General features: G+C 41.7%; 1 protein-coding gene across 2 annotated transcripts; it reads left to right on the forward strand.

Moving 5' to 3' along the window:
* Window positions 1-4185: 4185 nt before the first annotated feature.
* LOC133893393 (uncharacterized) lies at window positions 4186-11210 on the forward strand. 2 transcript variants are annotated; one of them, XM_062334401.1, is made up of 7 exons: window positions 4186-4661; window positions 9086-9195; window positions 9555-9763; window positions 9853-9941; window positions 10158-10260; window positions 10340-10482; window positions 10936-11210. In XM_062334401.1, the coding sequence occupies exons 1-7, from the start codon at window positions 4416-4418 to the stop codon at window positions 11035-11037; spliced, it is 1002 nt and encodes a 333-aa protein (XP_062190385.1). In that variant the 5' UTR covers window positions 4186-4415; the 3' UTR covers window positions 11038-11210. The 2 variants fall into 2 exon arrangements, with proteins under 2 accessions (XP_062190385.1, XP_062190386.1); XM_062334402.1 differs by having other exon boundaries at window positions 4187-4661; window positions 9555-9738; window positions 9852-9941.
* The last annotated feature ends 591 nt before the right edge of the window (window positions 11211-11801 follow it).

An 11801-nucleotide genomic window follows, 5' to 3' on the forward strand; every position in this document is an offset into this window, starting at 1 on the left:
CGCTAATAGACGATTCCATCGCTGCAGAATCCCCCTCTTGTTCCACTCGACCGTCTATTGGTGCCCACACAATTGGAGGGGTGGCTAATTATTTGGCTAGGCCGTACCCATATAAGCCTCATGGTTATGCGGTTTAGTCGGGTTATATGTTTCAAGAACTGGTCCTTAGGATCCCACACAAGAACAACCACAAACCAAGTGTGCATTACCCGCATACGTGCATTCCCGCACCATCATCATACAAACATTATGTTGGGATCCCTATACCATGTTGCTACAAAATTACCATACTCGATTCTTATTGCATAATTATTAGTCAAAATTAATATTTACCCAACTATGACAGCACTAGTATATCTACCCTTCATTACCAATGATTCATCAACGATATTAGGGAGAAAATAGACCAGCCTAAGGATAATGGTTGAAGATTACCATCTAGGTCCCTCCGGAGCCTTGATCTCCAGACCCACTGTTAAAGGCTTGATCTCGGAAGTCATCATATCCCTTCATGGTACCCCTTCGTACGTGTGAAGCCTTCCCTTGGCTCAGCCAGCTCGATCTCCCGAAGCCTCCCAAAAATCCGACCTCTCGAAGCCTCGGTCCCCCAAAGCTTCGGCCTCCCGAAGCCCTGGCCCTCTGGAGTCCTGCTTCCCAAAACCTTCACCTCTCGGTTCCATGTCTCCTAAGAACCCCACCTCGGGCTACTCGCGCTATCTTCCCAAAGGCGGCAAGGTGAGTCAGTAGGCCTTAGCAAGGAAGTGACCGGCATTAAAAGCCTAGGCTAAGGGACACCGCTCTGACACTCCGGCGTGATAGAGGCTACCCTGACACCTCTGACAGTGCGGCATCATACCGCAATCGGCAACCAGCTCACCGCACTCTAGGGGGCAGGCACCACGATAGTTACCACGGTGGATATTTATCTCCACCGATCGGGTATAAAGTAATTATCCAGGATAAGGTCCAGTAATTCGATCATATCCCATATATTTGTATATTATGATAACTTGTACACCAAGCTATGCATGACCCTATAAATAGAGGACCATGGTCCTCTGGGCAAGGAGGACAAAAAACGAGCAAGACAACAAAAAGGACACAAAGGTGAAAACAAACCAAGTCACGCTATGATACTTCTCCCAGAGTGATCCATTTTTCTACCATTAATACATTCGTGGTGTTTCTTCTTCTTAAACTTCGTCTCTAAGCTTGAGTCTCCTCCTTAGAAGAAACTCTCGTCGTACTTGCTGAGGCAAGATGAACTCTTGCTCCAACAAACGATGACAAGGATAATCATACAAGAGCTAGTAAACCTTATCATGGGATTCCAAATTAGAAAAGCATGCAATAAAGGATTACTAACTACATATGAATCCTAAAACAGTAGCAAGATATTCATGGATACTTGCCTTCAGCTTAAGGTTGTTCGAAGTCTTTGAAAACTTGATCTTGCAGAGTCATGAACTGATCACCTCCTAATTAACAAACTGAAAAAGCACACAAGGGAAACTACTAAGAACAGTACACCAAACAATACTAAAACTTGGAGAGGGAGAGGCGACCCATGTGGGGAGAGTGAGGAAGGGAGAGGGGGAGGGAGGAGAGTGGGCCGGAGAAGGAGAATCGGCCTGAAAAGCTTTTGATATTTTTGAAATTCCTTTTCTTTTTACATTTTGAACCAAATTCAAAAGAGGTTTAAACGAGCGCCTTCTAGCGAACTTTTGTAAACATTTTCCACACATAAAAACCTATTGTAACTATGATAGCACGAATGCATCAAACATGAATATAACCTATGGCAAATTTAATTTAGAAATTAATTTCTTCTATTTGAACAAAATTACAACTCCTATTTTAATTCTAGCAAAAATTTAAACTATTGCAAAATATGAAAAATTAGGATGTTACATTAGAGCTTGCAGTCATTGTGCATATTCTAATAAATCTGGTGCCACTACCTCCTTGGAAATCTTTGCAATATCTAAGCCGATCACAAGAGTCTCAAATATATCTTCACTCAAGCCGACCTCAACATGAGGCAAAGGAGATGGCTTGAATTGATCAAGGACTATGAATTGGAGGTTTATTATCATCCCGGCAAAGCAAACACCATTGTCGATTCCTTGATCCGAAAGGCTCAATGCAATTTTCTTTTGGTCAAGCTCGGAACTGCTGCACAGTGTGATGATTTTTGAAGACTTGGACTCGAGATAATCTTGAAGGGATTTCTTGCAAATCTGGAGATCAAATCCACCCTTCTCGACTGAATTAAGGAATCAAAAAAAGAAGATGCTGGCATAAAGAAAATCCATGAAAGGATTGAGAAAGGCAAGCTAGATGCTTTTCCATGGATGATCAAGGTACTTGTGGTTCAGAAGACATCTAGTAGTTCCTAAGGTTCCTGAGCTAAGAAAGAAAAGTTTGGATGAAGCTCACGATTCTTTGTTATCCATTCACCCTGGGAGTACCAAGACCTCAAGCAAAGATTTTGGTGGGCCCACATGAAGCGTGAATCGCTCAATGTGCACGGCGTCCATAGACGAAGACGATGATAGTCCACTCCATACCATTGGCTTGACTTGATCCCTCATACATTGGTTTCTTTTGGTATTCCATGTCAGTGAGAACGGACAAAAGCAATCTTGGTAAGATCCCTTGGCACAAACAAATTGAGTGATTAACTTCGTTGAGATCCGATTTCATTTGTAGGTTTAAGCATAAGGTGGGATAAATAAATTGTTTAGAAAGAGAAAATTGAGAAGTCTTTGAGCATAGCTTTTACTTTTAAGATTTCCTCTTTTTAGGGATAACCGTGGTATCTAAGGTTGTATTCTAGGTCGATATGGCTCTGATACAACTTCTGTCGAGATCAGTTTAAGGGAAAATAACTAATCTCATCCAAGGTTCCCATCACCAAGATTGACCAAAACAACCAAAACATTAAGTTCTAATCATGTGAGGTTTTTCTTACCACTCTTGATCACGAGTATGGCTGATTAACCACAAGATGTTTCATCCTGTTTTGCTGAGCATCCATTAGCCAATGAAAAACTCTTACACACTTACGATGTGTGCGCTAGGAATCCACTACAAAACCTTTACAATGTCACTCTCAACATGTGTCTACTCATAAGGTTTCACCGTTGTAGGAATACATCCTCTACTTCAGAAGCCCCATCTTGTACCAATGGAACACCCTAAAAGTGCACCCTTGCATTCCACACAACCGGATGGTCTACACAATGCTAAGAGTATGAAAATTAATTGGCTAGGCTCATCCCATACCAGACTTGTTGTTGTACTATTTACACGAAAAGATCACTCCACAAATCGGTCCTTAGATTTGAGAAAGATGGACATGTGGACATCATGCCAAAACAAAAATCATACATGCGTCTCATCCTTCATTGGATAGATGATGACTAGCGTATTCAGAAGAGAATTATCAATTTCTTCCATGTAGAAGGATAGCATACTGATGAAAAGCTAGCAGAGACCTTCAATGAACTTATAGATAGTTTGTTGAGAAGAAATTATTTTCCTTGACTTTGTACAATACTAGTACAAATGAAATGATACTTTTTTGTTACCAAACAAATGATAATTATGTGCATTATCTGATTATCTCCTTACCATAAAATACAAAATTTTAGAGAAGAAGGAGCAAATAGTTGAAACTAAAAGTGATCCTAATGAGATAAAGGATTTGGAGGAGCTGTAAGCCGAAAATGATGGAAGAAGAAATATCTTGGAGTCTAATTGTCTCTATGGTCAAACACTTAAACTATTGCATATTAGCCATTTTGATATGTCATGTACTCTGAATGTGGATATGAAGTCATGTACTTGTTAAACACTTAAACTATTGCTTATTGGTGACTTTGGTATGCCATATACTTATGTGTAGATTTGGAGTCTTTAAATTTATCTTTTGAGTGAGTGTGTTTGCACGTGGAACTATCATGTCCTCGTGTTTATATCATTTATCAAGTTCATATATGGATCTATGCTACTGTTATTTTTATTTCAATGTTTGAAATTATAGACTCGTGGTTTTGAGATTTGATCTTTTCGATTTTAATGACTAAATTTTATGCGATACTAATATATTTTTGTTTGGATTGGTTGGAGTTTTTTTTCAGTTTTTCTGTTTTTATTTTCGTTGTAAGTAAAAACGGTTTCGGTTTTCCGACGGTTCCTTCCGTTTTCATCCCTGCCCTGCTGCGGTGTGCATTGACCCTTCTCGGCCCTTTCCCCCTCCCGATAGCGGCGGCGCACCTCCTTATCCCGGCGATTTGGGCTCTCTCGGCGAGGAGGCTGTGATCGGAGCGGCTACAACAGGAGATCTTGGTTAGCGTACACTGAAGAGGAGAACAGGAGGCAGTTCGGCAACAAAGCAAGGCACAGTCGCCATGGAGGTGCAAGGAGGAGGCGAACTGGAGAACGCCAGCAAGCACGAAGCGGAGGCGGAGTACCATTCGCACGACTTCGAATGGGAGGACCTCAAGGCGAAGGTGGAAGCCGACCCTGCCTTCTCCTACCACCTCTCCCCTTTTCCCGGCCATGCCACGACAGCCACCACCTCGCCGCTGCCGCCGTCCTCCTCGGAGGCCTGGAGAAGCTTCCACCGCCACCACGCCTCCGGCAAGTTCTTCAAGGTTCCTCTCTGCCCTCCGGTCATTTCTCCTTTCCTTTTAGTACCACGCATTTGCTTATTCAATCAAGAGCAGTAAGAATTAGGAAACATCAGTCAAAATGTTCCATTTCACCTGGTTTGTGCAAGATTGCAGTTCTTCATCGGTGTAAAGACTTCAGTCTCCAGAGTTGTGCCTTGGTGTTTTGCACGTGATGAACTAATTAGCAGTACCAACAATATTTGGATGGAAGAGGATTGTTTTATAGATTCAGTATCTTAAGCATGTTACATATATGTGTTCGTTGATGAAAGGAAAGAGTGCAGGATGCAATGTGGACTGCGGAACAAACCAATTGAACGGAACCTCTGCTGGATAGCAGTTTTTGATGTTCGGTTCCATTCTCAAAAAAGTCTCAAACAGAATACTATATTTCTAAACTTCAACAACAACAACAAACAACAACAACAAAGCCTTTCAGTCCCAAACAAGTTGGGGTAAGTTAGAGATGAAACCCATAAGATCTTGCAAGTCTAGTCGTAGTTCTGGCACGTGGATAGCTAACTTCCACGCACCCCTGTTCATGGCTAGTTCTTTGGTGATATTCCAGTCTTTCAGATCCCTCTTTATAGACTCCTCCCATGTCAAGTTTGGTCTACCTCGGCCTCTCTTGATATTATCCGCACGTTTTATTCTTCCGCTATGTACAGGCGTTTCTGAGGGCCTGCGTTGTATATGCCCAAACCATCTCAAACGATGTTGGACAAGCTTTTCTTCAATTTGGTGCTACATCAACTCTATCACGTATGTCATCATTCCGAACCCGATCCTTTCTTGTGTGGCCACACATCCATCTCAGCATGCGCATCTCCGCTACACTCAACCGTTAGACATGTTGCCTTTTAGTTGGCCAACATTCTGCGCCATACAACATCGCAGGTCTAATTGCCGACCTATAGAACCTACCTTTTAACTTATGTGGTACTCTCTTGTCGTAGAGGACGCCGGAAGCTTGGCGCCACTTCATCCATCCGGCTTTGATTCGATGGCTCACATCTTCATCGATTTCACCATCCTTCTGCAGCATCGACCCCAAATATCGAAAGGTATCCTTCTGAGGTATCACCTGCCTGTCAAGGCAAACCTCATCCTCCTCGTGCCTAGTAGTACTAAAATCGCACCTCATGTACTCAGTTTTAGTTCTACTAAGCCTAAAACCCTTCGACTCCAAGGTCTATCTCCACAGCTCCAACTTTCCATTTACCCCCGTCCAACTATCGTCGACTAGCACCACATCATCTGCAAAGAGCATACACCATGGGATATCACCTTGTATATCCCTTGTGACCTCATCCATCACCAAAGCAAAAAGATAAGGGCTCAAAGCTGACCCTTGGTGCAGTCCTATTCTAATTGGAAAATCATTGGTGTCACCATCGCTTGTCCGAACACTTGTCACAACATTATCGTACATATCCTTGATAAGGGTAATATACTTTGTTGGGACTTTGTGCTTCTCCAAGGCCCACCACATAACATTCCGTGGTATCTTATCGTAGGCCTTCTCTAAGTCAATGAACACCATATGCAAGTCCTTCTTTTGCTCCCTGTATCTCTCCATAAGTTGTCATACCAAGAAGATAGCTTCCATGGTCGACCTCCCAGGCATGAAACCAAACTGATTTTTGGTCACGCTTGTCATTCTTCGTAAGCGGTGTTCAATGACTCTCCCATAGCTTCATCGTATGGCTCATCAGCTTAATCCCACGGTAATTAGTACAACTTTGAATATCCCCCTTATTCTTGAAGATTGGTACTAATATACTCCGCCTCCATTCTTCGGGCATCTTGTTTGCCCAAAAAATGAGGTTGAAAAGCTTAGTTAGCCATACAATTGCTATGTCTCCAAGGCATCTCCACACCTCAATAGGGATACCATCAGGGCCCATTGCCTTGCCTCCTTTCATCCTTTTTAAAGCCTCCTTGACCTCAAACTCCTGAATCCTTCGTACAAAACGCCTGTTGGCGTCATCAAAGGAGTCGTCCAGCTCAATGGAAGAGCTCTCACCTCCTCCATTGAACAGCTGGTCGAAGTACTCTCGCCATCTATTCTTAATCTCATCTTCCTTCACCAGAAGTCAATTTGTCCCATCCTTGATGCATTTGACTTGGTTGACATCCCTCGTCTTCCTCTCACGGATCTTGGCCATCTTATAGATGCCCATTTCCTCTTCCTTCGTGTTTAACCGCTGGTAGAGGTCCTCATACGCCCGACCTCTTGCTTCACTCACTGCTCGCTTTGCGGTCTTCTTCGTCACCTTGTACTTCTCTACGTTGTCAACACTCCTGTCCAAGTGTAGGCGTTTGAAACATTCTTTCTTCTCCTTGATAGCCTTCTAGACATCCTCGTTCCACCACCAGGTATCTTTCGCTTCGCTTCTACTTCTCCTCGTCACCCCAAACTCCTCGGAAGCCACCTTCCGAATGCAAGTCGCCATCTTTATCCACATACTGTTTGCATCACCTCTTCCTCCCAAGAGCCCTCCTTAATTACCCTCTCCTTGAAAGCTTGAGCCGCTTCCCCCCTGAGCTTCCACCACTTCGTTCTAGCGACTTTAGCGCGCTTATCCCGCTGGACACGTATCCGGAAGCGGAAGTCAGCCACCAAAAGCTTATGTTGAGGGACAACACTCTCTCCAGATATCACCTTACAATCTAGGCAAGCACGCCTGTCTTCTCTTCTCGAGAGGACGAAATCGATCTGGCTAGAGTGTTGGCCACTACTAAAGGTCACTAGATGGGATTCCCTTTTTTTAAAGAGGGTGTTAGCTACGATCATGTCGTAGGCTAGAGCAAAGCTTAAGATATCCTCTCCTTCTTGATTCCTGCTTCCATAACCAAAGCCCCCATGCACCCCCTCGAAACCTGTGTTAGATGTACCCACGTGGCCATTGAGGTCTCCTCCTATGAAGAGCTTCTCGCCAATAGGTACACTCCTAACCATGTCCTCCAGGTCTTCCCAGAACTCCCTCTTGGTGCTATATTTCTAAACTTCAAGAGTAAATTTCGCAAAACTATAGATACTTTGATAAAATTATCATAAAACTCCAGATTTAATTAATAGTTTTATAAAACTATAAATTTAGTACCAATTTTATCACAAAACTACATATCTTTGGCAATATTATCGCAAAACTACAGTTTTAAACAACAATTTCACAAAATTACAGATTTAGCTTCAATTTTATCATAAAGCTACAGATTCTAGAGGAGCTATTCCCAGTCCTGTTACCATGACGATCGAGTCCCACTTGCAGTCACACAGCAGCTACCAGCTCATGAAATGGACTGTCCAGGAGCTCATGAAACGATATATACTTCGGCAAAATTTTCGCAAATCGCAAAATTACAGATTTAAGCAATAGTTTCACAAAAGTACAAATTTAGCGGCAATTTTATCGTAAAACTATAAATTCTATCGCAGACCTGTTAACCTGACGAATTGACCCCGCTTGCAGTCACATAAACTCCCAGACGGTCCGTTTCATGAGCTAGCAGCTGCTGTGAGACTGTAAGCGGGGTCCGGTCGTCATGATAATGGGGCTAGGAGCAGCTTCTCTAGAATCTGTAGTTTTGTGATAAAATCGACGCTAAATCTGTAGTTTTGTGAAATTGTTGCTTAAATCTGTAGTTTTCTGATAATTTTACCAAAGTATATGTAGTTTTGCGATAAAATCGGCACTAAATCTGTAGTTTTGTGACACTATTGCTTAAATATGTAGTTTTACGATGCTTTTGTCAAAGTATTGCGAAATTTACTCAAACTTAAACTAATTGAAATGGATGTTTGTCAGATAGCAATGTTTTATTTTCTGTTCAGCACGAAGGTTATGCAGCATTGCCATGCCATCATAGAAATATTAGGAAATAGTGCCTTTGTCACCAAACTGATGCTACCTGTGAAGGCAGAGAGGAACAGTGTTTTGCGGGGGGTGCCACAGTGCTTGCAGTTGGGGTGGTGTTCATGAAGTACTGTAGCATCAAATCCTATCCATCTAACTGGGATCCAACGGCTCATGGTAGAGTGAAGTCACCATGACTTCACTTCCCTATGAAATCAGAGGATCCCAGCGCGAATACAACACCACTGTACGCACTATAAGTAGTCAGGTTCAGAAATAGGGTTGCAGTCTACACCTGGCTGACCTTATGATTATTCAAATGTGCATGCATTTTGATGACGCCATGATTTTTTCCTCCAACATCTTTCATTTTCTGCCACTATTCATCAGTAAATTAGATTCTGAAAATGGTATGCCTGACTGATTAGTAGGTGAAGATACATGCGAAACTAATGTAGTAAAACTTTGATTATGAAAAACTGAACCGTTCGTGCCATTAGAGGTTGTGATTCATATCAAGTTCATATTCTTATCTTACTTTTACAGGAAAGGAGGTATTTGCTTAAGGAATTTCCTGAACTGCTTAACAGCAAAGTTTGTGCCAAGATTTTAGAAGTGGGGTGTGGGAATGGAAGCACTGCTGTTTCCATTCTACGGTAATATCCTCAACTATTATTTTTCTCAGCCGTCTAGCTTCGATTGTGAACACTCATTGAATCACCTAATTCATAGAAGACTATGGATGGAGCTTTCTAATCGTGAACTTAGTTTCAAGTTTTGCAAACTGATATAGCTTGTGATACTTCAAAAATGTTCTTTCCAGTGCACTGTTGTTGCAATGTTGCTGGGGTTTCATGCAACATACATGATCCTGAATATATAGCATTTTTCTGTCCTTTTTTTTTTGTCCTGAATATGTGGTACTATTTGTCTGTTCTATCATCCTTTATCTGAACTGTATTATCTGAAACTGAATTCCTAATGGTGACACGATCATAATGTATGGTTTCTTCAGGTCTAGTGAAAGCGTCACTGTCTTTGCTTGTGACTGTAGTAAAGACACTCTTGAGAAGGCAAATGAGATTATATCCAGTACAAAAGGAATTGATATCAAGGATAGGTTCCACCCCTTTTTAATGGATGTTTCTAAAGAAACTTTTCCAGATTGGTTATTCTGCAAAGCCTGTCAAAGTTCACTTGGAAAGGCTGCTGAACTTTTACTTGGTTATTCGTTTTGTTTCAAATATTCCTTTATTTGAGTTTTCTTTTCACATTGCCTAGTTCTGAACTCTTCATAACATTTTTGCTTTCAGATCCAAGCCATCATAAAATACGAAAAGAGCACCTAGTCTTCCTGAGAGAGAATCAATGTTGTGTTGGTGGCATGGATTTTATTACCATGGTAGGTTCATTGCATCATGGTGCTAGTTGGTTGGTTGTATCATTCTATTTGCTTCCTTTTTAATTTGTCATCATGGTGTACCTGTATCTGTATTTGTAAACTTGTATTGCAAATTTTATAATTCTTAATGTACTTTGAAGGGCAACGCCTTCACTATTTGTACTCATGTTTGTGCCAATTAATAGATATTATAGTTTTTATTCTTTTCATTTGCAGATATTCACATTGTCAGCCATACCCTTCGACATAATGCCAACTACTATAGAGCAATGTGTCTCTGTTCTGAAACCAGGTGGCCTTATTCTGTTTAGGGATTACGGTAATGACTCAGACATACAATGGTATAATTTCACAATGCTTAAGAGCAACTGCTTTCTGACAGCTCATTTTGATAATAGGTCTTTATGACATGACGATGCTCCGGTTTTTACCTCATCAAAGAGTAGGGTTTCGGGAATATGTACGATCAGATGGTACCTTTTCATACTTCTTCTCATTGGACACTGTGAGAGAACTTGTTCATACTGCTGGGTTAATAGAGGTAACTCTCAGTTGCTTCAAAACGTTTTTGGTGTTAGATGTTACTTTCCAAACTTTTGCCACTTCCATCTTGCCCATCGATATTCCCCTTGATGCAAGGGAGCCAGAGCTATTGAATTGAATATTTATGACTTAATCGATTTATTTCTAATGCTTGTTCAAAAGCAGATGTTTTGTACGGATCTAATGCATTGTAATTTTACATAAGAGTCATTCATTACTTATCAGTTATAATATGCAGTAGTGTTGTATTGTAGTTCAGCCTTCTGTGGTTCAGTATTTCTACCAAAATCATCAACAGGCTGCTATAATTATATCCTGTTTCGTCTGGTCAATTATCATACTTGTTCATTTCATTGGGTTCCTATATCTGTTGCCAATGTAGTTTACCTCGTTTTCAGTTTGACTTTGCAAATCATTAAGCGATGACTTGCATTTGCTTATCACTGTGCAGCTGGAGCTGGAATACTGTTGTATCAATTCAGTGAATAGAAAGAACGGAAAGAAGATGCAGCGCGTATGGGTGCATGGCAAATTTCAGAAACCTACGAGTTGACGCTGGTTAGCTGTGGAGGTAATAACATAGGCCAGATAGTTTTGTACTTTTATGTAGCCACTTGCTTCAAAAGTGCAGTGAACATTTTGTAATGACAAACTTATCGATATCCCTGCCTCCACTCTAGCCATTCCAGGCACCAGATAAGAGACACCCGAGCTCCATTTTTCTTTTTTTCTTTTTTGATATGGAAATCTACAGCCACCAAGTCTGCCACACAAGCTGGGGATGTGTCAAACCCAAGCCCACGCCAAAGCGTGCAAGCTCGTGCGCAACCTTGTTACAAGGCCAAGGCCGAAAGTACACTTTTGAAGCGACGAAATTGAAGAACAGCACGAACTTTATCTCCTCCAAAACGCGATGTTGCTTATACTGCACGTGGGTGGTAAAATTGTCTCAAGTTGGTATCACTATCATTCTCCTGCAAGTCATTGTAAGAAACACTGTTGGATAATCGATCTGGTTGCACAATTTTTTCGTCTCCCGGTTGGCAGAAGAGAGTAAAATTTAAGTTTACCAGGCAGGAAATCTAAATTAGGGCCTCTATGGTTCATGGTCCGGTCCCATAGAACATTTCTTTTTACGGTTGTCCCAGAATCTCAGGCAGAATTCAGGCTAGCATGCCAGAGATCTTCCAACGCTGGTCTCAGGTGCCAGGACTCCATGCATCCTATTAACGCGGATAAGAAGGATACAGCCACCGCTGAGTGGACTTGAAGACCTACACAAAACCAAATGACATACACGAGTAGGGAAAGAAGTTA

This window comes from Phragmites australis, chromosome 15 (genome assembly GCF_958298935.1).
Source record: "Phragmites australis chromosome 15, lpPhrAust1.1, whole genome shotgun sequence".
NCBI classification, from domain to species: domain Eukaryota; kingdom Viridiplantae; phylum Streptophyta; class Magnoliopsida; order Poales; family Poaceae; genus Phragmites; species Phragmites australis.

Bases quoted from the DNA above. Each gene is read 5' to 3' on its own strand.
- LOC133893393 (XM_062334401.1), top strand. From the start codon at position 4,416: ATGGAGGTGCAAGGAGGAGGCGAACTGGAGAACGCCAGCAAGCACGAA. The intron at 4,662-9,085 runs GTTCCTCTCTGC...TTACTTTTACAG, and splicing joins CCTCCGGCAAGTTCTTCAAG to GAAAGGAGGTATTTGCTTAA. The intron at 9,764-9,852 runs GTTATTCGTTTT...TTTTGCTTTCAG, and splicing joins GGCTGCTGAACTTTTACTTG to ATCCAAGCCATCATAAAATA.